The sequence below is a fragment of the Copadichromis virginalis genome, linkage group LG12 (genome assembly GCF_057382275.1).
Source record: "Copadichromis virginalis isolate Kocher_CV1m ecotype Utaka linkage group LG12, C_Virginalis_male_GT1.1, whole genome shotgun sequence".
Lineage (NCBI taxonomy): Eukaryota > Metazoa > Chordata > Actinopteri > Cichliformes > Cichlidae > Copadichromis > Copadichromis virginalis.
Window position 1 is genome coordinate 30777743 of NC_140629.1, and position 24782 is coordinate 30802524.

General features: G+C 38.1%; 3 protein-coding genes, 2 long non-coding RNA genes and 1 pseudogene across 6 annotated transcripts in view; 2 read left to right on the plus strand and 4 right to left on the minus strand.

Annotated features, from left to right (window-relative positions):
* Positions 1 to 1224: 1224 nt before the first annotated feature.
* Positions 1225 to 4266, minus strand: LOC146697330 (granzyme A-like). Its single transcript, XM_085474196.1, has 5 exons — positions 4180 to 4266; positions 3853 to 3994; positions 3084 to 3231; positions 1973 to 2242; positions 1225 to 1884 (listed from the first exon to the last, which is right to left on the minus strand). The coding sequence occupies exons 1-5, from the start codon at positions 4241 to 4243 to the stop codon at positions 1723 to 1725; spliced, it is 786 nt and encodes a 261-aa protein (XP_085330322.1). The 5' UTR covers positions 4244 to 4266; the 3' UTR covers positions 1225 to 1722.
* Positions 4267 to 8111: 3845 nt separating this feature from the next.
* On the minus strand, positions 8112 to 12696 carry LOC146697331 (granzyme A-like). The gene is made up of 5 exons (XM_085476027.1): positions 12609 to 12696; positions 12284 to 12425; positions 10382 to 10520; positions 8720 to 8989; positions 8112 to 8582 (listed from the first exon to the last, which is right to left on the minus strand). Exons 1-5 carry the CDS (start codon positions 12670 to 12672, stop codon positions 8421 to 8423), a joined length of 777 nt encoding a protein of 258 aa, XP_085332153.1. The 5' UTR covers positions 12673 to 12696; the 3' UTR covers positions 8112 to 8420.
* Positions 10920 to 24782, plus strand: part of LOC146697332 (uncharacterized) — a 31389-nt gene continuing 17526 nt past the window's right edge. Inside the window, exon 1 of the long non-coding RNA XR_014923389.1 lies at positions 10920 to 11710. This is a non-coding gene — a long non-coding RNA (uncharacterized LOC146697332). The remainder of the gene's footprint in view (positions 11711 to 24782) is intronic.
* LOC146697333 (granzyme A-like) lies at positions 15223 to 19191 on the minus strand (annotated as a pseudogene). The gene is made up of 5 exons (XR_014923387.1): positions 19128 to 19191; positions 18649 to 18790; positions 18230 to 18363; positions 17209 to 17475; positions 15223 to 15764 (listed from the first exon to the last, which is right to left on the minus strand). The product of XR_014923387.1 is annotated as a granzyme A-like (transcript).
* Positions 15962 to 17074, plus strand: LOC146697334 (uncharacterized). The gene is made up of 2 exons (XR_014923388.1): positions 15962 to 16383; positions 16500 to 17074. It is a non-coding gene; the product is annotated as an uncharacterized LOC146697334 (long non-coding RNA).
* On the minus strand, positions 21083 to 23217 carry LOC146697335 (granzyme A-like). The gene is made up of 5 exons (XM_085474198.1): positions 23138 to 23217; positions 22774 to 22915; positions 22310 to 22448; positions 21799 to 22074; positions 21083 to 21703 (listed from the first exon to the last, which is right to left on the minus strand). The coding sequence occupies exons 1-5, from the start codon at positions 23199 to 23201 to the stop codon at positions 21542 to 21544; spliced, it is 783 nt and encodes a 260-aa protein (XP_085330324.1). The 5' UTR covers positions 23202 to 23217; the 3' UTR covers positions 21083 to 21541.

Sequence of the window (24782 nt, forward strand, 5' to 3'; positions counted from 1 at the left end):
AAGGTCAGTACTTCCACGCTTTAAACGCTGCACGCTCATACTCTCTCCCACAATCGATATGTGATCCATTGTTGATCTGCACACAGCTGTTGTCACTAACGGCGCACTCGCTTACGTCACTGTCGTGAGACATTCTTGCAAAAAATCACGGTTTTAGTAACACAGTAACGCAGCGTTACTACGGGAAAGTAACAGTAATCTAATTACCGTTTTTGCAATAGTAATCCCTTACTTTACTCGTTACTTGAAAAAAGTAATCAGATTACAGTAACGCATTACAAGTAACGCGTTACTGCCCATCTCTGTTGTTGACCACATGGAGACTTTCAGAGTTGCAGCGGCTTTTCTTTCTTTTTTCGACACTGCAAAGAACTCTAACTAATGGTATAGTAAGAAACTGAGCGTCAGTGTCACATGAAGCTCATGGTCTTACAAGTAAAGATATTATTTATAATATTTTCGGACTGTTCATGTTACAGTAATGCTGAGATGTATTTAGAGGGCTAAGTAGATTGGTTACTTTCCCTTTAGGATCAATAAAGTTATTCTTATTCTTTAACTATTCTCAACTCGCAGTGCCGCTAATGGGTTGTCATCAGCAGACAGCAATGAAAGAACAGCATCATTTAAGGTAAAACGTCTAACTAACAAATTGAGACTGCCCCTTGTCATGGATGACACTTGTGGTATGTCGTGACATTTTGCACTCTTCCTGTGCAGGGTCTTAGCATTATTTTTTGTGGTTTGCTCTTAGTCAGAGGCTCATTATGCTTGTTCTTCTAGAAGTGAATGCCTCTTGTGTTGACATTACTACAGCTCTCTTTTGCAGGAAAGATTATTACAACCTAACCTACCTCAGGGGGGGAAAGAAGAAAGAAGAAAATAAATTACAAGATATCATCTTTACTGTGTAAGTGATTTAATTCCACAGCCATTCACTGGTATCTGGTTACAGTGACTCCAGAAATGCTTGCAAAAGTACGGGACAAGTTTGCCAATCATATGGACATATGTCACATGTCTGGAGAGAGACATATTAAGTTCAAGTACTGTATTTATAACTTTTATTAACTATGTATCTTAAAATGTAAGGTGGGCTCTATGTCCATTACTTTGAAGAATGTAGCATTCTAAAATCAGATACGTTTTTTATATGACATATAATGTGTTTGAGAAATTGGAAATTTGAAAGAGCTATAGTAAAAACAATGAAATAAACAGTGATTCCTTTTAAAATTTTGCTTTATTAGAAAGTAGAAAAAGAAGAAAGTGTAGTCAAAAAGCAATACAGAAAGTAAAGTAGAAACAATGCAGATTTAAGGCACTTTTACATTTGCTTATCTTTTCAGGTGTGAAAGCTATGTACCCATGTTTATGTATGGTGTGCAATGACAATTGCTAAAATACTGGACAGTCAATCTTTTCCTACACAATACTAAAAAGACTGGTTATAGATATCTCACCCAAGTTCCTGCAAGGGAAAGGGTGATGAACCCACTTCCAGTTATATGATGTTTAAACAAACGCCTGTTCATGTAATAGATGTGCTGATGCTTTTAATAGTCTGTAAAGATTATAGCAAGCAAGGAACCTACTCTATAAAAGATGAAACAGAAGCCATTAAATGAAAAATAATAGATCAAGTGGACCCAGCAGTGGCATGTTTAACAGCATCAAAGATTCATATTTGGCTGTTAGGTCATATCTGCATTGATGTCGGTATCACATTTCAGGGGCACCCATTGTGTTCTTGATCCACTTGACTTGTTTTTCTGAGAGAAAAGAATAGACTCCAGGTTTTTTTATGTTACCACACTCTTTAGGTCCAAAAGAAGTGACTCCAACTAGCACTCCATTGCACAACAGTGGCCCTCCTGAATCCCCCTGCAGAAAGAGCAATCGCTTTTGAATTATTTACAACTTTCAAGGTGGCAGCGGGTCTTCAAGCACAAAAAATATGCATGATCCTTACCTTACAGGTATCAGTCTTTTTTTTACCCTTTGAACCAGCACATATCATGTCACTGGTGATAACAGGGTTGCGGTTGTAATAGTCACGAGAGTTGCACGTTACTCTATCGATCACAGTCACATTAACAGACATAAGGACATCTGATGGTTTGTTTTTTTTAGTTAGTCCCCATCCAGCCACCAGACAGTTGCTGTCAGCTGCAGGGTCTTTGACATGTTTATGTAGCTGGAGACAATTCACCGTTTTGGTTTCCTGCACTGGTTCATTAAGCTGAAATAAGATTAAAAAGAAACATAACATAGGATATAAATTGTGTATACGTATCTTTACAAAGATTTTTCTTAATAAAAGAACTATATGCAGTAATTCAAAAACCGAAGCCTCCTTTTCTACAATTTGCTTCAAGGAGTCAACGTGATCTTTTAAGCTTTATCAAAAAGGAAATCTTTAAGACTAACCTTAAAAGTAAAGAGGGGGTTAATTGTGAATTTAGTGACATGAATTTAACCAGCCAGAGTCAGTGAAAAATGTTAAGTGTTTCCATTTTTTGACCTTAAGGGGCTTGAGTATGACTGGATGCTTTCAGGTAACCACTTGAAAAGCATGCAGTCTATGCAATGGCCAGATTAAGAATTCAATACCCTGTTTACTTTTCTGAGTAGCATCAAAGTGTCTACAATAGCATGAGGGCTTTGAAGGTTGAAGATCAACAAAACTGCTATTTTTTAGTCACAGCAGAAAGGAAGGATGTTTGAATGAATATGGGCTTTTTATAAAATTTGTCTGATACTCAGAATCAGTCACAGAACAGATTAGAATAAATTACAGTGTTTGCAATGAACCTTAATTACAGCTACTAAAAGTGTTGATATTGTTAAAACAACATAGGGACATGCGAGAGCCTTGGAAGAGTATAACAGGCACACAAAGTGTTTGATTAACAGCATTTTGAATAAACAGCAACTGAAAATAGAAGAAAAGAGACTTTGATTTTGTTTGATTTAGACCATTTCTTATCTGAAGCTTCAGATATGTTATTTTAGATTCCTTTTTAATTCACATTGCTGAATCTTTGCTCTGCTCACTGTTGGACATTCAATTATCACCTTACCTTCAGCAACATGAGGTCATTGACTTTTTTTTCTTCAGAATAGCTGGGATGACGAACACATTTCTGAACCTTTCGGACCTGCCTTAAACGTGTCTCTTTCTTTTTCTTTTTCTCGATGGAATGCACTCCCAGGATCACCGTACTTATACTGGAAGAGAAAAAAAACATCAACAACACTTTGTGGTGATGATAGTTTGTTTATAGAACAGGTTAATAAAAATTTATAGATCATTGTTTGGTTGTTAGTGCTTTATAAATAAAATTCCTTACAGCATCTCTGTGAAAGATCTATCTTTGTAAAATGTGTAAAATGAGATTGTTTAATACTATGCTGTTGATAAAAATAAACATCAACGTATGCACATTAGCTCTACAGTTTCTATATCTTTCATCTATAATACTGTAGACACACTGGTCACATAAGCCAAACAGAGTAAATATGATGTCATCAGAAAATCTGTCATAATTCTGTAACTCAGTGTGTGTCTGCATGTGTATGTGTATGTGCATGTGTGTCTTTTTAAAAAGGTCTGATAGTTCAGTAAGAGATCAACTGTTTATTTAAAAGGTAGATATACTGAATGTGTGTGTGTGTTTCCATAATGAAAGCCAGATGCGGCAAAAATTGTATCTTTTGTAAATAAAGTCCATAAGCATCAGAATAATAAATATACTGTTGACTGGCATATACACAAAACAATTGTATTAAATTGCATTTTAACATTTTAAAGCTTGAAAATTGTAATAAAAGTACGATTTAATTTCCTACTTCTGACAGTGAGCAGCAGTCAGGACCCATGTTGGATCAATTAATATTCCTCCACACATTGTTCCATCACCCTCCAGCAGAGCCATAAAAGGCAGCGAGTGTGGCTTGACTTCTTTCCCTCCAATGATCTCAGAACCATGACCTAAAACAAAATAAAAATGTCCAGTCACTGGATGTTGAAGTCAAGAACAGATGAGCAAAAGAAAGAAGCACACTGCATCTCAACAAACTGCTTTGTAAGACTGAAAGACCTCAGGAATGTGAGTTTGCATTGTGCATGTTTACATAATGGAGCAAAAAGCAAATTCAAGAGAAAACACTGCTCACCAGACTGGATGATGAAGAGAATCACACATGTGATGAAAAGACTGAAATCTCTCGGGCAGAACATTTCTGCTTACCTCTCCTTATCAGATGCTGAATGCACTGAAACCTTGATCATAGCTGTAATGCACAACTTATGTTGAGCTGAAAGGATGTGGTCTGGCTGCAAAAGGTTCAAGCTTACATCATTTCAAGAACTCTGGTTGAATTTACCACGAATAATGACCATTTTGTTTATTTACTGTGCGATGGTGGGTTTCTTTACGTGATTCCGAGAACGTTGTCACTGGGTGCAGATATGTCAGTAAGTCACTGACACTTTCACATTTGCTTTCTAAAATGTCATCTTATTAACCAGAAGAAAAAATGATTTGCAGAATAAACAATGAAAAAAGACACACTGTTCACAGACATGTTGAAATCATAAAACCATGAATGGACTCAAACATAGTGAATAATTGCAAACAATGCTCTGGAACTGTGTAAAACAAAAACTCAGTAAAACATTTGAGGTTGTCTTTTTGTGAAGTTTACGTTAAGTCTTTTAAAAAATTCATTATCACAGAAAAAATAATCATATCATTGGTAATATTTGTATTTTAATATTATTTTACAAAAACAAGACAAGGACAGAATAGGATAGAACATAATGGATGTATTCAACTCTCTTCTGTGGTAAAGCTGGTATTTAAAAAAGAGGGAGAACAGGAGGAGAAAATAAATAAATAATTATTGTCACAGTTGGGGAAGTGGGGAATGAGGACCCAAGTGCCGGCCTCCTTATGCTGAACAGTGCGTTTATTTATAGTGCAGTAAATAATCCACAGAATAAATCCCCATGCACTCCCCTGACTCCCGTGTCGTGTCTTCTCCCAAAACATCCGTGTTCTGTGCTCTCCACTCCCGTGTCTCTGCATTCCCCATGCCTGCTGCTATCTGACGTTCCACGCTCCTCCTGAGACACAATAGAAACAGCCATCAAGACACCACATAACTAGTCTTCAACACTGACTTGAAGACTGACTTGGAGTCTCACGCAATAATCCCACGCCAGAGGGAGCTCCATCATACTCTTAAATAGCTCCCCCTACGAGCCTCATCATCAGCAGGTGCATGGCATGGTCTTCAGGTGTGGTCAGCCCCCTACCAGGGCCACACCCACCAGGCCTGCAGGTGCCTGTCACCCAGCCTACAGGAAACAGTGCCAACCGCAGACAAACAAACATCCCAACACACACCTGCCTATTCCTACAACTTGGGACACAGCCGGCAGCTCAGTGCAGCTAAAACACACAATAATAATAATAATAATGATAATGAGTCCACACTGCTCAAGAACCCTGGATCCATCAAACCCAGATCCCTGACAATTATAAAGAGTGCATATACACATACAAGCAATTGTAGTAAAGAGCCTTCAATATCAATATCAGTATCTTGTGGATTTTGTGGGGTCCAGAAGAGAGATTTTGGATGCCTCCGTCTGCATTTTGGACCCTTCCATGGTCAGAGAATACCACCACAGCTACCCAAACAAGCCCGGGAGGCTCACCGAAGGACTCACCTTCACTAGAGTCCTTCGGGTGCTTTAGACCATCGAACTATCAAAAAAGACCACATCTGGTCTAATGAAACAAAGACTGGGCTGAAACTGGGCTGAATGCCAAGCATCAGGGTTGGAAGAAAACAGGTACTGCTCATCACCTGGCCAATACCATTCCTACAGCAAAGCACGGCAGTGTCAGCACCATGCAGTGGGGATATTTTTCTGTAAAAGGAAAAAAAGTGGGAGACTAGTTAGGATCAAGGCAAAGATAAAATCAGCAATATAGAAAGACATCCTTGATGATAACCTGCTCCATAGCACTGTACTTTGGACTTGGGGAGAGTTCATATTCCAACAGGACAACGAACCAAAGCACACAGCCAGGATAACAGAGGATTGGCTTAGGGACCACTCTGTGAATGTCTTTAGTGGCCCAGCCAGAGCCCAGACTTGAGCCTGATTTAATATCTCTGAAGAAAACAGAAAATGGCTGTGGACCAACACTCCCCATCCAGCCTGATGGAGTCTGACAGGTTCTGCATACAAAAATGTGAGAAACTGCCCAATAACAAGTATGCCAAGCTTGCAGCATCTTACTCAAAATTACTTCAGGATATATTTCCTGCCAAAGGTGCTTCAACAAAGTATCGAGCAACGGCTCTGAATACTTAAATGCATGATATATTTTTGTTTTTTATTTTAATACATTTGCAAGAATTTCAAGCAAAGTTTGTCCCCTTTTTCATGATGGAGTACTGTGTGTAGAATTCTGGGAAAAAATGAATTTGATCCATTTTGGAATAAGGCTCTAACATGACAAAGGCTACGTTCACACTGCAGGCGAAAGAGCATCAAATCTGACTTTTTTGGTATGACAGTTTGAACAGCACAAATCCGATATTTTCAAATCCGACCTAGGTCACTTCGGTACGTGGTACTGAATCCGATAAATATCTGATGTTTTAGAACGCGACTGCTGTTTGAATGGTCATATCACATTAAATCGGTCTTTTACGTCACTGACACAAGACAGACGCCAATTATCAGCACTGGAGAAGACAAACAAGAAAGCATGGCGGCCATTGTTAAAGCACGGGCTCTCTTTTTTCTCAGTGTCCTTCTTTCTCTAATTAATTTGTCAAAATTCTGTCGGTTACGACTGTGCAGAAATTGATAGACTGCTGCAACAACACCTACTAGCTCTGTAGCCGCCATTTTTACTTTCGTAAACAGAGCGTGTTGTGTGTGACGTCTTCTTTTGTGCATGCGGGCCGCTTTGAGGGCCGTGAACGTTCACACTAGAGTGCGTTTGCTGTCACATTTTATTTGTAGTGTGAACAACCAGACAAAAAGATCGGATTTGATCAAAAAATCGGAATTGAGCATTAAGACCTGCAGTGTGAACGTAGCCAAAATGTGGAACAAGTGAAGCACTGTGAATGCTTTTCGGATACACTGTAGCTGGTTACTATTGTTTTGTGGAGCATGATGTACCAAGTCCTTCTTCTTCTACATGACGTTATCACACACACTGTCCAGCAAATTATCCCTGTGGATGAATTACAATATGGTAAATGGTCTGTATTTGTATAGCGCTTTTCTAGTCCCTAAGGACCCCAAAACGCTTTTACGCACACATTCACACACTGGTGATGGCAAGCTACATTGTAGCCACAGCTGCCCTGGGGCGCACTGACAGAGGCGAGGCTGCCGGACACTGGCTCCACGGGCCCTCTGAGGCAACCAGTAGGCAACGGGTGAAGTGTCTTGCCCAAGGACACAACCGAGACTGTCCAAGCCGGGGCTCGAACCGGCAACCTTCCGATTACAAGACGAACTCCCAACTCTTGAGCCACGATCGCCCCTCAATACAATAGAGCTCAAATAAAAGGCATGGAATTTCATAGATATGGTTGCCTTTTCCCTTCAACATTACAAGGTCCATCCATCCATCCATTCTCTTCCACTTATCCGTGTCAGGGTTGCGGGGTGGCTGGAGCCTATCCCAGCTACTTTACAAGGTTACTCAATTTTTTAGTTTTGTTTTAGCTTATCAAGCAGTTTTATATAACCATATAACCACAGCTCTGTAACAGGAGGAGTGGCCCAGGACTGAATTATCTAAAAGTAAAATAAAAAAGTAACGTGTGGAAAAAGATTGGTCAGTGGTTTCTGAGCACAAGTAATCAGGATGAAAAATGAACAAATAAGAAAGCATGCTCAGTAATTTATCTACATCAAAACAAAATCAGTTCACAAGCCTCAGTTTCAGTTTCAGTATATAAAGCAGGAGCTGGTGAATCTTTCTCACTGGCAGGCTGAATAATTTCACTTTGTTGTTTTACTTTCATGAGTTTTGTATGTACATTAAAAAAACAAAACAAAAAAAAAACCTTTGTATGCTTTTATTGCAGAGGTAGCCTTCAAATGCAGCAAACAGGAGTACTCATATTCTTGGGGTTACTTGGGGATTGAAAAACAAAGAAAAGGAAAAGTTTGTGCAATGATAAGGACTAACAATAATAAGGATCTGTCATATATGTGCAGAGATCAAAAATAAAAATGTAAAAGAATGAAATGATAATATTAATAATGCTCAAGTCAGTGGTCTACAGGAACAGCAGTAACAGATTTAACAAGGAAGATTACAAAGATGCTCGTGTTCATTAAATTATGTGGACTGATTCCTGTGGATTCCTTAAAATTCAGATGACTTAGTTGTTTTTTTGATCCACTTGAGTTGTTTTTTGGAGAGAAATGAGAAGACTGCAGGCTCATTTATCTCGCCACACACTACAGCTCCAAAAGAAGTGACTCCAACCAGCTCTTTATTGCACAGAAGTGGCCCTCCTGAATCCCCCTGCAGCAAGAACAAATGTTTGACATTTTTGGGGGGTGTTTTAACTATTCTGGAGATTTAAAAAAGCCAAAAAGGTCTTGCGCTTTATTGCAATTTACAATTTCATATTACAAAGCAACTTACTAATATATACTTACATTACATGTACTAGCCTTAGCGTTTCCATTTGAACCAGCACATATCATGTCACTAGTAATAACAGGGTTGCGGTTGTAATAACCACGAGAGTTGCACTTCTTTCTGTCAATCACAGTCACATTGACAGACAACAAGACATCCGACCTATTCTTCTTTTCAGTTTTTCCCCATCCAGCCACCAGACAGTTGCTGCCAGCTGCAGGGTCTTTGAGAGTTTTGCCCAGCTTGAGAAATGTCACTGTTTTGGTTTCCATCACTGGATTGTTAAGCTGAAAAAAAGAAGATTTGCATATTGATAATGATTATCTATGTATTATGTTTATATAAATGGTATTTATATAGCCCTTTACTAGTCCCTAAGGACCCCAAAGCGCTTTACATATCCAGTCATCCACCCATTCATTCACACACTGGTGATGGCAAGCTACATTGTAGCCACAGCCACCCTGGGGCGCACTGACAGAGGCGAGGCTGCCGGACACTGGCGCCACCGGGCCCTCTGACCACCACCAGTAGGCAACGGGTGAAGTGTCTTGCCCAAGGACACAACGACCGAGACTGTCCAAGCCGGGGCTCGAACCGGCAACCTTCCGATTACAAGGCGAACGCCCAACTCTTGAGCCACGATCGCCCCTTTATATAGTTATAAAGTAAGTAAATAAGACAGAACATAACAGCAGGGTGCATACATGAAACGCCCTAACTAAGCCGCTGGCTTAATATACAGGAATATTTGTGCTGAGTATGGCCTGGATGTCCCAAGGTCAAAATGGAATACACCCTCTAGGGTGGTTAAGAATGACCAAGCTAAGACCCTGTGGAACTAAGTAAAGAAAGAAGGCTGTAGTAATAGATGTAGCTATATCAAGTGATAGCAACATCAGGAAGAAGGAACATGGGAAGCTTGGGAAATACCAAGGGCCGAGAGAGGAACTACAGAAGATGTGGAGGTTGATTCAAAAGTTGTCCATGAGGTAATTGGAGCACTTGGAGCAGCTCACCCCCAAACTAGGTTAAGCTTCCTACAAGTGTCATTATTACTAAAACTAGTAGTGTGGCACACTAAGCAGGAAAGTGCCAGAGGAACAGGGGATAAAGCATGATGCTATAGCAACATGGCTGAGAGCTAAGATAGAAAATCCCTAAAGATAAAATTAATCAATACTTTAAATATAATTAGCTGGTAATTTCAACAGTGAGTGTAGTGTCGTGATACTGGACTGCAGCGAGCCAACACCAAATGAGAGTCAGTTAATAAACAGATTGCTAATTTTTAACAGTCAGTTATTACTCATTGGTCAGTACTAGCTTACAATGTTTTGACTTTAAAAACATGTTTCAACTATGTAAGAAGAGTAAGTAAAGAAAAGAAGAAAAGTAAATGTTAGGTCCTGAGCTGCCTAACATTTCATATTATTCATATTGTTACATATTTCAATTGTCTTTTCACAAATAGAAATGTTTTATGTAACATAAAAAACATGTAATACTAAATCAAATCTCATGTGATTAAAAGCTCTAAAAAAATTGTGCACTTTAATTTACTGCCCCATTTTAAACAAATTCCTCTAAGTGGGTTTTCTTGAAAAAGCGTTTAAATTACAGGGTTGCGTCTTTGCTTCATTTAGTATTGTGAATTGTACAGTGAATATTGACCTTACCTTGAGCAACATGAGGTCATTGCCCTTTAATATATTACAAAAGTCAGGATGAGGAAATTGTTTCTTAACCTCTCGGAATTGTTTCGAATCTTTTTCCTCTTTCTTGATGGAGTGTGCTCCCAGGATCACCTCACTAATACTGTAAAAGAAAAAAATACAGAGTAAAGTTAACATATATAAAAGCTTCATAGGGGAGGACTACGATAAGATAAATTAACTCTATATTTTGTTATATGCATATTATTAGAGGTGGTTGCGTTATGGGTTTTACTGAAAAATTACTTTCATGGGTGTAGGGTGATGAGGGTTAGAATATGAACAGATTTTGTCTATTGTCATTTTTTGGAACGTTATCAACCTCTATTTTCATTAATGTGCAAAGCAGTCAAACATACTCGTGTCTTACAGGCTTTTTTCCTGAGAGCTGAGGCTTGTCCTTAAAAACGGCAGAAAAATCTGAGGGATTTTTAAAAGCAATGCTGTAGTGGGGCGAGGTGGACGCACCTGAGCGTCATCAGCGATCACGCTGCGCCTGCTTTAACCCTTTAAGACCTACCATAGAACCAAGTTCGCCAGAGCTTATATTATATTTTTACATGCTGTGGAGCCATTTTTGGGAGCATTTCAAGTTGCTATACATCAATACAACCATTATAGCCCAAACTTTAATAATATGTCTGCATTAGGTGCATAGTAATTACATAAATTGCAAAAAAGTGCAATAAACTACAAAAAAATTGAAAATCGTTTTTGTTTTTTTAACATATATTTCTAGTTAGAGAAATTTAAGAGGCTTATCCCTCAAAACTGTAAATACAAAAAAGTTACACAAACTAGTTTCCCACCACAGGAAATTTATTTTGAGTGTCTTCATAGTTTTATTTTTGAAATACACCAATTTCTATACACTGCAGGAAAAACGAAAATAAATATTATAGTGCAAATTTGCAAAATAACAGCATATGCATCAAAATAAACTATTTCCAGCAGTGCAATATGAGTCTTAAGCATCCCAGAAACGACACAGAAAGTCATAAAGTCAAACATAACTTTTTAAAACACATAACAAGTAAAACACAAGCTCATAAGGCCCCGATCGTAAAAAACTACATTTCCGCAAAATGACGTCACTTCCGGTTTCGGGCAGGTCATGCGGTCATGTGATAGTTCGCGCTGATGGACGTAGGAAGTGTTACAAACAGCTGATGGATCGGCGAAGCGTGTTTCTGGAATATCATGTTTTTGTTGCTGCAAGTGATTTTTATGCAGTTTTTGCAAAGCTATATGTGGAAGGAAACTGTGACCTAGGACAAGCTGATGGCATAAGATGTAAGTACAACTCCTCCGGTTTCATATGCAAAAAAAATTATTGCGCTAGCTTACTTGGTTGCAGAGCTACCGGGATTTAAAAATAGTTACGCAAAACAGAGCGTGCCCGCTCCGATCGGCTGTAAAGGGTTAAAAGGGTGAACTAGGTCCTTTCTTAGTTGTTGTAGGGGAAGTGAGCAACTGCGAGGTGAAAAACTGAAGCAGGGTGTGAAAAGTGACAGCAACCGAGAGTAATAAAAGCAACACTGAAATGTGGTCGCTTCCGCCATGAGTTTATTCAAATACATTTTTAAGGAGATGCTGATTTGATTGTGCCTACTATTAACATGATAAGTAATTATGTAAATTATTTACACTGAAGATGTGAAGTTTTAGCATATTTGTACTCACAGTATCAGTGAAAGGATTACTGACAGTATTTTATATGTAGACATATGTTATATGTATATATTATTTTATATTATTATGTATATATTATAAAAATGTATTAAAAAACACACAATGTGTTATTTTTCACAGTCTGTTAAAAATATTAAGATATTTTGATTTGATGTCAGAAGAGTAAGTCTGTACTTAGTGCAGTGGGCAGCAGTCAGGACCCATTGTGGATGGATTAATATCCCCCCACAGAAAGACTTTTTACTTTTCAAGTAAGCCATGAAACTCAGGGAGTGTGGCCTGACTTCCTTCCCTCCAATAATCTCAGAACCATGACCTAAAATTAAAAGAAAATATTCACTTAAATATCTAAATCACAAGATAATCAAGTCAAGAACTTAAAAATGAAAGAAGGAGCAGATGAGTAAAACACAAGAAATGCCAGCGGCTTTGTAATACTGAAAGTAATGCCCTTGCATTCTGTGTACTGAATGAATGTGCAATAGAAAATATTACTCACTTGACTGGATGATGAAGAAAATCAAACATGAGATTAAAAGACTGAAATTCTTCAGGCAGAACATTTTGTCTTACCCCTCTTTGATTAGATGCCGAATGCCATGAAATTTACTTTGATGCATAGCTTTATACGCTGAGTTCGAAGGATGTGGTTTGATCATGGAAAATAATGAGTCAGCAAAACTGACACATGCCAGCTGATGAACTGGTGATATTGTTTCAAAGCAAGTGGTCAGATTTATCACAAATAATAACAATTTTCTGTAGTTTCTATATGAGAGAGGGGATTAAATTGAACTTCCATTGTAGTTTTAAGGTTTTTATTAAAAGTCAAGAATGGATTAACTGAATTCAATTTAATTTTATTTATATAGCTCCAAGTTAAAAAGGCACTTATATTGGTGCCAAAGTATAATTCAGTTTAATGCAGTAACCTGAATTGTCAATCAAAGCGACCAATCACATTAGGACCCCATTTTGTTTATGCTCTACCCCCCAAACAGTCAATAGTCAGTTGATTTCAGTTTCAAGGAAATCTTCTGCAGCGCTTCCAAAGCACACACTCTGGTGTGCGCAATGGCTTCTTTGTGGCCGTGGCTGCTGAACTCTTCACATATGGATTTTTGAATTTCTGCACAAGGAATTGTGTAAAGTATCAATGAATACTAGTGTTTGTAAAAACTAAATAATTTGCTTGTTATTTTGATTTTTTTCATACAGAACTTTTAACATAAATATAAATATCTGAACTCTTGTGGGGAGCATCTGGTCGTGGTTGATGTGAAATTATGTTGTTTCATTTCCACTTCCAGATTATGGCCCCAGCAGTGCTCACTGAAACCTTCAGTAGTTCAGACGTTCTACTGTAACCAGTGTCATCAGTATGTTTTGCAACAATAAGTTTGCAAAGGCCACTGATTTTATCCATCATGACATGTTTCTTCTGTGACACCTTGCTAATGAGCCTCCTTTTGTACAGGCCATCAGTTGGGACTTACCCAGCTGAATTTGCCCTTTCTTTACATGCTCAATACTTTTTTTACCCTGTAATAATAAAATAATGGATTGCATTTATATAGCGCTTTTCGGGGGCCTCAAAGTGCTTTACAATGCCACTATTCATTCACTCTCACATTCACACACTGGTGGAGGCAAGCTACAGTTGTAGCCACAGCTTCCCTGGGGCAGACTGACATTCTGTGTCCTGTGTCCATTCTCATTATTACATACAACATATGGACTTCTATGGTTTGATTTATTTGCATGTGTGGACTGGATGGATTTTTACTGATATCTGGCGAGAATTTCATATTCATATGCGCCTTTTTTTAGGAAATTGGGGAGATATTCAGTACTTATTTTACTCACTGTATATTCGTACATTTGACAGTTGAAATGAGCACTAAATCTGTTCACAATGCACAGGTTTATTAAAATTTACTGTTGAAATGCTACATCTCTTCAATCCATGCACATTCTGCACTTGGTAATCTGTTTACATTAACCCTATAAAGCCCTTTGTATCATATTTGATACCTGAGTTTCTGAGACTTCTATCTCATCAATATGATCAATACTTGTCATAATTTCAAAATGTTATGGACAAAATATTAACATTGTTGTTAACAAAACGTTGAAAAAAAAAGCCCAATGTATCAAATGCGACACAAAAAAAAAATATTATAAATATATAATAAAAATATGTCATGAACAACATGATATAGCAAAAAAAAAAAGTGTATTTTGTTATAAGGGTTAATAAACATCTAAGTTCCCCCCAAAAATGGGTTGGGGTTGAATGGGATGAGTCTTACAGGGTTAATGGTCAACACAAAACTTTCATCTTCCTGGTGAAACTGAACAAATGCTAATTTTGGATCGTGTTATCAGAATTACTCAAGTAATACAACGAATTATAGTAAAGAGAGGTACTTGGTAAGGGTCACAAATTTAACAAATATTTGTGTCTATCATAAACTCAACGGGTGCAATGACACAAAATGAACCCTCTATGGTGGATCCAGTGGTCAAGGTTTTTCAGGCAGCAGTGTTTTAATTGTTTACTAAAGTTTAATTTTATATGTTAATATATACCAAGACTGACAATCATATTTGACACATCACTTGCAAATTTGGCAACAATATGACAAATATGGCCGGTCACCGGTCATATACATGCTGGACTTATGCACAGTTCGTTTATTCTTGTTTTCTAAACAGGCAAGTGCACATAGACTATTTGAATTTGTGTTTGATGGTCTAGAAAAAAAAATTAACTCCAGTTACACTTGCTCGCCTAGATGGCTAAATGGTGAAGAGGACGAGACTGTAATTCTACTGACACTTTCCAAGATGACAGTGAATAAAGTGCGGGACCATGTGGTGACATATCACCATTCATATAAATGCGTGCAAACGTCACTTTTTTGAAGCTGAGGTGCGGTCACAGCACAAACCGTCATGGTGGGTGATCCTGACCACTATCATTAGACCCCCATTTATTGGACAGGCACTCGAGGATAGAAAGAGGAAATCTTTCATATCACATGACATACCTTTGTCTTCAAAACATGCACATCTAGCAAAGAATCATGCACTTCTCATTTTCAGCAGCTTTATTTGAGTTCATTTCAATCCCATTTCTTTCTTTTACTATTTTTTAAAAACGTTTAGACCACTAGTTTTTGGCAGATATTCAAAAAATGCTGAATATTATAGCAAAAATACAGCTTTCCAGTCATACTGATTCAACTTAATTTCACCCGATATTTTCCCGTTGTGCCCCATCAGTGGGGCCTGCTCCACTGTTTGAGAACACTCATGTCCAGTAAGACTCTTAGAGAAATCTTATCTGCTTTAACAAAATCCTTTAAACCTCAAAATATAGACTCATATAAATGCAGACCATTGGTGACAAAAATTTGTATTTAAATTTATGCAACAAAAACAAATGTTTAACAGATAGTAAAGGTTTAAGAAGGAAAAAGACTCAGAGAGAGATCTAATTTTGAGTCATAGTTTTTTTGATCCACTGGAGTTGTTTATCTGAGAGAAAAGCATACACTCCAGGGTGTGTTTTGTTACCACACTCCTTAGCTCCAAAGGAAGTGATTCCTGTCAACACACCACTGCACAACAGCGGTCCTCCTGAATCTCCCTGTAGAGAAAATTATAATATGATGGTCACTGAGTGTTTCTTCATTCACTGTGTGTTTATACATCACTCTGCATTTAATTATAAAATATTAATAATCTCTGCCCATAATAATCTCGTCAACAGCATGTCTTTTTCCTGTCCTCCTCCCTCTACCTCCCATTGGTCGAGGCAAATGGCTGCCCCTCCTGAACCTGGCTGTGCTGGAGGTTTCTTCCTGTTAAAAGGCAGCTTTTCCTTCCCACTGTCTCCAAAGTACTTGTTCAAAGGGGGTCTTCTGATTGTTGGTGTTTTCTCTGTATTATTGTACAGTCTTTACCTTACAATGCTTTAAGACAACTGTTGTTGTGATATAAATGTAGCCAAGTGAACTAATACTACGCATGGAAAGGGTTTAAAAAGAGGGAATTGTGTTTTTGACTGGTTGCCTGTCTACCGGAGGTCTGTTGTAGGGTTGTCATGGGGATGACTAGACCTCGTGTTTTGGGGGTATACTGTCCCTTTAAGAGCCGCCGTAAGCCAGAGCACGCATGCACTCAAGTTTGTGTCACACTGAGCGCTGTGAGCGGGAGCACTGGAGAGTTAGAGACTGCAAAAGATTCTGTGGCTAGCTACACACGAGGTAAATGTGCTAAAAAGTGTAGCATACTGCAAAATATTGTCACCAGTGTTGTAGTAGACTGTAATTAGCTAAGTTTCTTTAGCAATGACTCCATGTTTGTGACCATTTCTGTACAGTTCTTAACGCGCGACGGGTGCATGTTTAATGGTCACGTGCTGTGAAAGGGACTGAAGAGCGGGTTGGCGTGAGTAGTTACAGTGTCCTAACAGATTTCAAAGTTGTTAAGTTTATACTTTTACTCACTTTGCATAACTCTGTATGTTTCTGTTTGATTCAGAGGGGAGATCACTTGCTGTGTGATTCCTGCGTGTGTACTTGTCCTAGCACAGTAGCTGTGTGGAGAAACCGAAGTGAGTTCATGATGTTCTCCCATAGAAATGTATGTTTAAAAGAGAGTTTACAGTGCACTTTATTGCCAGTTGACCTGCGAAGTTGTGGGATGTAAACAATGTGTTTATTTGTTTTGTTTTCTCTTTTTTTGTTGTATTTGTTTCTTGACAGGTCACTACTGTTGTCTATACTGTTTGGATTTAACATGTACATATGATAGTTACTGTTGTCTCAGACCCTGAAAGGCAGTTTAGGCTGAGCCAGTGGAATAGTTAAATTTTGCCGTTTCACTCAAAACTACAGAATTAAAACTGTGCTCCTCCGAGTACAGTCGGAGAATAAAAAAGCCCACAAAAGAGTATTTCCTGTGTCCTGTCTCATTCCCCATGACCGGGCCACATAAATAGAATGAAATAGACTTGAATTTATTTAGTAGTTTATTTTTTCTGATCATTAACAGTTAAAGTGGTAAAAATGACTATCAAGCATACATACCTGACAGGTATCTGCTGTCTCTGATCCAGCACATATCATGCTGCTGGTGATAACAGGGTCGAGGTTGTAATAGGCACCTGAGTTGCACTTCACTCTGTTAATCACTGTCACATTGACAGACCTCAGGACATCTGACATTTGCTCGGCTTTGCTTTTAGTTGCTCCCCATCCAGCCACCACACAGATGCTTCCAGCTGCAGGATCTTTGACAGCGTTGCCCAACTTGAGCCAATTAACCGTCTCGGTTTTCTTCACTTTTTTGTTAAGCTAAAATTTAAGATATAATTACTTAAGCATAATGAATTCATCATTGCCTTAATAGAATTTTTACAATAAATAAATAAGATAAAATAAAAACAATTAAAAAAAAACACATTTATTTTAAATGAAACTACTTAAGCCGACTCAACATGAAGTCAGTCTTTAATCACAATCAAAATTGAGAGACTAAAGTCGTAATTCTATTTTGAACAAAAAATTCAAAATACCAGAAGTTTTCAGGATTGTGCAGCTTACACTTACTGTTATATCCTATACAAAATCCACTCTTCCAAGAGGGCATGACAAATGTGGCAATGTGTCTTGACACAACAACTGTAATCTCCACTTTCCCACTCTTTTCTTGAAAAACAGTTTCAAGATTTAAAGATTATCTTGAAGTTTCCACTTTATTCTCAAAATGATTAGTAATACTTTTGTTCTTAATGCGGCCCTGATGCTCTGTCGTACAAACATTAAATGAAAAAAGAAAAATTATCTAAATTTTGCAGAAAAGCATCTTTCTCTTTCTGGTCTCAGGTGGAATTTGAGCTGTTGAATTTTGAACAGATGGGAAGATGAGAAAGACCTTATTTTACATCTGAAGTTAAATAATCATAAGTGACAGCCTGGCTTTGCAGTTGTGTTTATCTTGAATAAACATTTGCTTTTCTTGCTTAACATGTATTATGTAATGTCAGCAAACATAACTTTTATAGAAATCGCTAAGGATCGTTTTTCCATTCTGTTATAGTCATCTTACCTTGAGTAACATGAGGTCATTGACCCTGTCTTTTGCATCAAAACAGGGATGAGGAAAACTTTTTTTCACCTTTTGGATCTGCTTTTTTTTTATCTCTCCTGATGGAGTGCACTCCCAGCAACACGTTCTTAATTCTAAAAGAGCCAAAACAATGCAGTGTTAAATTAAAGTTCAATTATGGCATAGGTTTACTGGCCAAGAAAGTGTCAAATAGAGAAGAAATGAAGATTTGCTTTCTCTCTGATTACTGAGTGGTTACATGATAAATTTTTTTTTACTAAGGTCACGATGTGGCATGTAGCTGATTGGAGTATCATGAAGCTTAAACATGTTGACTTGTATGATATTTTCAATACCCATGATGACATGGATTTTTTTGTGATCCAGTAAAAACATAAACAAATGCTTCAGATTCCTACTTATCACAGTGAGCAGCAGTCAGGACCCATGCTTCATCAATTAGTATCCCTCCACAATTGCCCTTGTTACCCTCAAGCAGAGCCATGAAAGGCAGTGAGTGTGGCTTGACTTCATTGCCTCCAATAATCTCAGAACCATCACCTAAAATGACAAATATTCAAAGAGATCACTAAGACAAATGAGTCGACAAGCGCTTAAACCAAAGACAGAAAACTCTCTGCACAACTTACTTTGTAAGCCTATAAGACATCTATGTGACACAGATCACAGAATCTATACACAAAATACCGGAAGCACATCCAAATACAAATTCTAACATTTATGAAACCTTTAAAATCCATGTAGGAGTGATCAGGAAAAGTGAAATTACACTCCAACTAAGAAACCATAACAAATTTGCTGAAAAACATTACTATGACTTAGACATATGTACATTAATTAACCACTAAATAAATCAAAAGCAGAAGAAATGACTCACTTGACTGAACAATGAGAAGAACGACACATGAGATCAAGACACTGAAAAATCCGAAGCAGTACATTTCTTCTTATTTGGCTTTGACTAAAACACACACTGGTGCGCACTCGTCTTTATGTATCAAGCCTAAAGGAAGTGGTCTGAAAATTCAGCATAATGGGCTCAAGCAAGGCGTGGGAATGCATTTGTTTCAAAGATAGTGGTAGCATTTACAAGTATTCATTCAGTAACCATGTCTTTTTTCTATGTCGTTGCTGAGGTTTGTTCTGTCTGGTGTACAATGAGTCATCCTTGAGTGTACGTTCCATAAATCTACTTGTATGAAAAAAGCTAGAAGAGTGTATTGATGTTAAAAGAAAAAGCACTTTATAATAACTTTACAGTTGGTGTAGAGATTATTTCCTTATCAGACATGTAGCTTTGAAGCAGCTTCACCTGTCAACTAGTGCCAGTAAGAGACAATGAGGCATGTCTGTCAGCAGACAGTCCACAGATACATCCTGAAGGAAACATCTCAAAGGTAGTGCCCAAAAGAAGAAGGAACTGATTATTTTCAAATTATTAATAATTAATTACTTAATTGAATGTATAGTCATAAAGTGGATGTTTTCTATGTTGACATTACTGTAATTAATACTACTCAGAATGAGAAGACAGTATGTGCAAGAAAAAGTTGTTCACAGCCTTCTCTTTTTTAAGGCTTGTAATACGGAAAGTGGTGAATCTTTCTGGCTGACAGGTTGAATAATCTCACTTTGTTGTTTTACTTTCATGGGGTTTGTGTGTCCACAAAAAATGTGTTTTATCTCATGTGTTTCCAGCAAATGTGATTGACCGAAGCAAACAGGAGCACTTATATTTCTCTTGGCATTTTATGTAATTTGCAAAAAGAGAAAATATTTTTTTTAAATTAACAAACATCTTTGTTCACAAAAAAGAAAAAATGAGGGGAAAAGGAGTAAATATGTCATTTTCCACTGCAGGAACTAGGTGATTGTTTGTTTGTTTTTTCCAAAGGAGTAATTCTCTGTTGGCCAATAGAAAGAATATAGGTCTGGCTTTTCATGTCTCAAAGCTAACATGTCAACCTATATGTGCAATCTGCAGTGACAGCATCTAAAATATTAAATTGTAATCCATCACCTATCACAGTGGCTGTGTCCATTTTTGGTAAACAGAACGGCCACAAAGGCAAATATTTGACTCATCTGACTTCAATTCCTGCAGTGGAAATGGCTAGCCACAGCAGAACTAGGATCACATGTGTGTACAAGAAGGAACGCGAGAAGCTTGAGAAGTATCAAGGGCTCAGAGGAGAGCTGCAGAAGATGTGGAGGGAGAGAGTAACAGTGGTCCCAGTATTAATCAGAGCACTAGGTGCGGTGACTCTTAAGCTAGGCGAGTGGCTCCAGCAGATCCCAGGAACAACATCGGAGATCTCTGTCCAGAAGAGCGCAGTCCTAGGAACAGCTTTGATACAGCGTAGGACCCTCAAGCTCCCAGGCCTCTGATAGAGGACCCGACAGAGACCGCAATGACAACAAGACGTCAAAGATTTCCATCTTGTTTATCATGTTGATGCCTCTGGAGTCATGAAATTTCAGTTTGCTTAATTTATTCATGATTCAGTTGAGTTGTTTTTCTGACAAAAAAGAGTAGACACTAACTGAAGTGGTTGTTCTGTGTCTTCTTAAATTAATATATATATATTTAACCGCTGACAGACAAGAAGTATAATAAAAAAAAGTTAACATATATTTACTGTTAACTTTTTCAATTCGTGATTGTGGAATATTCATCATTTTCAGCTTCATTTCAACTTTTGATTTAGTGGTTTGTTTGTTTTTTACTGTGTATTAAGTTGTAGTAGCTCAAAATAGCTGCAAACTTAGGTCAGGTCACTAAACAAATTATAATGCATCATGGATAATCCTAACCACCATCATTCAATTCAATTCAATTTATTTATATAGCACTCTTCACAGGGTAAAAACCACATAGTGCTTCACAGTAATATAAAAACAGAAATACATTTAACCATAAAGTACATAAACAGGACATAACTTTGTCTTTGCAAGACATTTATCTAGACACTCTTATCTCAATATGGCATCTGATTCTTGGTGTGCTTGCTTTTTCTACATTTAGTAACCCAGACCATTGGTTACTAATGCAAAACAAAAGTACATTACAGAAAAGTACACTTCTATCAGTCAACTGAATTTCACACCATATTTCTACAGGTTGACAACCACTGATTTACAACAAACGTTCAGTAACACTCTGCTTTAACATCATCCCTAAAATCATAAATATAGACAGATATAAATGTAGACTCGTGGTGGCAAAATAACACAACTGAACTTAGTATCCCTCTTTAATTTAAAGATGGAAGCAGGAATGATTCAGAGAACTCATTCTATTTTAGATCCCTTCATTGTATTTTTGATCCACTTGAGTTGTTTTTCTGACAGAAAAGAGTAAACTCCGGGTTTTTTAATGAGACCGCACATCCGTCCAAAGGAAGTGATTCCAGCTAGCACACCATTGCACATGAGAGGTCCTCCTGAATCCCCCTGCAAAGAGAGCAATAATATGAGGTTCATTTTTTCATTTATTTTTCGACTCGTTTACGGTTCAAGTAGCGAAGTGGACGGTGAGGCGTACATACCTGACAGGTATCAGCTGTGTTTCTACCATTCGAACCAGCACATATCATGCTGCTGGTGATAACAGGATTGAGGCTGTAATAATCAGCTGAGTTGCACTTCACTCTGTCAATCACTGTAACATTGACAGACCTCAGGACATCTGACATTCGATTGACATTGTTTTTAGTAGTTCCCCATCCAGCCACCACACAGACGCTGCCAGCTTTCGGCTCCTTACTGGTTTTGGGCAGCGTGAGCCAGTTTACAGCTTTGGTTTTTTTCACTTTCTTGTCCAGCTGAAATTTAAATAATACTTATTTAACCATAATGGGTTCATCATTGCTTTTAGTAAAAACAAACAACAAAACACACACATTTATCATATTTGAGAGAGTGCATGTATATATTTGAGCTTATATGTATAATTTTGACTTTGAGAAAATTCAACAAAAACAAATTTTCTATAAATTCCTCTAAATATAATTATCAGCAATCTTGGATCACTTTTCCATTCTTTTGTAGTCACATTACCTTGAGTAACATGAGGTCATTGACCTTGTCCGTGCCATCATAGCAGGGATGAGGCAAACTTTTTTTCACCTTTCGGACTTGTCGGAAATCTTTTTCATCTGCTTTGATGGAGTGCACCCCCAGCAACACCTTCTTAATGCTGTAAGAGCAAAAACGGTGCAGTGTTAAATTACAGTTCAGTTATGGAATAGGTTTATTGATTAAGAAAGTGACAAATATGGTAACAGTGATGCAGAGCAGCACTTGTTCCTTGTAAAGAAGTGTTCAAACCCCTGAGCTCTTGTGGTTTCTTTAGTCACTATCTGCCAGATTATAGCTGCTATAATGAATGCTGAGTGGAGCATCATAAAGAGGAAATGTTACTGACTAGCATGGCATTTTGAATAATCATAGTGCAACATCTTTGCAAGAGCCAACAAGAATTAAGATTGCAATTTTCAAATGTTAATGGGAAAGATTCCTACCTAGGACAGTGTGCAGCAGTCAGGACCCATGCTTGATCAATTAGTACCCCTCCACATATCGGTTTGTCACTCTCCAGCAGAGCCATGTAAGGCAGTGAGTGTGGCTGCACTTCATTACCTCCAATGATCTCAGAACCACGACCTAAAGTGACAAATATTCAAAGAGGTCATTGAGATGAACAGATAAATTCTCTTCACACCTTCCTTTGTAAAACTAAAAGACATTTAGATCACACAATCTACATGCACAACACTAAACAAAGCATAAGAAACAAGCAGAAACATTACCATGATTTAGGCATATTTACATCAATTAATTCATTAGTATTAAATAAACAAATGCACAACAGATGAAATAACTCACTTGACTGAACAATGAGAAGGATAACACATGAGAGGAAAACACTGAAACCCCTGAGGCAGAGCATTTCTTCTTGTTTCGCTTTGATCTAAATAGACTGAAACACACTATGGTGCACAAAGTCGCCTTTATGTGAGCTCAGAGGAAGTGGTCTGACAAATGGAAATTCATGTGTCATGAAAAGCGGTCGCAAGCATGAGGTGAGGATGCATTCATTTCAAAGCCAGTGATCCGATTTACAAGTAAATCTCATGATCTGTGTGGCACAGTGCAAGTCATCAGTGGGTGCAGGTGTCAATACATGGACTAGTGTGAAACAGTTGGAGGAAGACATTATTCATGTTGAAAGAACAAGTCCTTTACAAGAACTACACTACCAGTCAAAAGTTTGGACACACCGTCTCATTTAATGATTTTTCTTTCTTTTCATAGCTATTTACATTGTAGACTCATATGGCATTCTGTAGTAAACAAATAACTCAAAACATATTTATATTTTAGATTCTTCAAAATAGCTACTCTTTTATTTGATTACTGCTTTGTACACTCTTGGCATTCTCTCGATGAGCTTCAATGAGTCAGCTGAAATGGTTTTCCAACAGTTTTGTAGGAGTTCCCAGAGATGCCGAATATTTGTTGGCCCTTTTGCCTTCACTCTGTGGTTCATCAGATCCCAAACCATCTCGATTGGGTTTAGGTCAGGTAACTGTGGAGGCCAAGTCATCTGGTGCAGATCTCCATCACTCTCCTTCTTGGTCAAATACCCCTTAGACAGCCCGGAGGTGTGTTTGGGGTCATTGCCTGTTGAAAAATAAATGACGGTCGAACTGAAGGCAAACCAGATGGGATGTCGTGTCGCTGCAGGATGCTGTGGTAGCCATGCTGGTTCAGTGTGCCTTCAATTTTTAATAAATCCCCAACAGTGTCACCATCAAAGCACCCCATCACACCTCCTCCTCCATGCTTCATGGTGGGAATCATGCATGTTTCTGCGTCGTACAAAAACACGGTGGCTGGAACCACAGATTTCAAATTTAGACTAATCAGACCAAAGCACAGATTTTCTCCACTCTAACGTCCAATCCTCATGTTTCTTGTCCCAAACAAATCTATTCTGCTTGTTGCTTTTCCTTAGTAGCAGCTTCCTAGTATCTATTTGAGCAAATCCACAAAGGAACCCTGACAAAGCCCATCTGTCATGGTCCGTGTGAGCAGCTGGGTGTGGCTGGTGTGGATCCCGGCTTCCTGTAACACTAGCGTTCCCCCTCCTCGACTCAGAGATGGTCTTTCCCTTTTTCCTTTACAGAGGTTACATCTTTCACCATCTTACAATGCTGTGATTGCAGCCATTTACCAACTCTCTGTGAATGGTACTCATGGTCTTTGATCAGTGGGCTTTGGTCAGTGGTTGTTGATCAATGGTCATGAGAATTAGAATTATTAAGATTAAGGAACTGACCTCCCAGCCTATTGTTTATAAGGTTGGGGAAACCTGCAGTCAGCTGAGACTGAAGAAGTCACTTGGATGAGTGATGAAACGTTTCTCCCACAAAACGCTACATCCAGATGAACAGAATCAACTTTTGGAGATTTACTTACCTGGATTATTGAGCATGCATCAAGATATTTAGTTACATATATGTGCTTC

Coding starts and splice junctions, on each gene's coding strand:
- LOC146697330 (XM_085474196.1), bottom strand. CDS start 4,243: ATGTTCTGCCCGAGAGATTTCAGTCTTTTCATCACATGTGTGATTCTC. Junction 3,995..4,179: donor TCTCTTCATCATCCAGTCTG/GTGAGCAGTGTT, acceptor ATTTTGTTTTAG/GTCATGGTTCTGAGATCATT. Junction 2,243..3,083: donor ATGACCTCATGTTGCTGAAG/GTAAGGTGATAA, acceptor ATCTTATTTCAG/CTTAATGAACCAGTGCAGGA.
- LOC146697331 (XM_085476027.1), bottom strand. CDS start 12,672: ATGTTCTGCCTGAAGAATTTCAGTCTTTTAATCTCATGTTTGATTTTC. Junction 8,990..10,381: donor ATGACCTCATGTTGCTCAAG/GTAAGGTCAATA, acceptor TCTTTTTTTCAG/CTTAACAATCCAGTGATGGA. Junction 8,583..8,719: donor CTAAGGCTAGTACATGTAAT/GTAAGTATATAT, acceptor TTCTTGCTGCAG/GGGGATTCAGGAGGGCCACT.
- LOC146697335 (XM_085474198.1), bottom strand. CDS start 23,201: ATGCTCTGCCTCAGGGGTTTCAGTGTTTTCCTCTCATGTGTTATCCTT. Junction 22,916..23,137: donor CCTTCTCATTGTTCAGTCAA/GTGAGTTATTTC, acceptor TTGTCACTTTAG/GTCGTGGTTCTGAGATCATT. Junction 22,449..22,773: donor ACTGCTGCACACTGTCCTAG/GTAGGAATCTTT, acceptor TTGCTCTTACAG/CATTAAGAAGGTGTTGCTGG.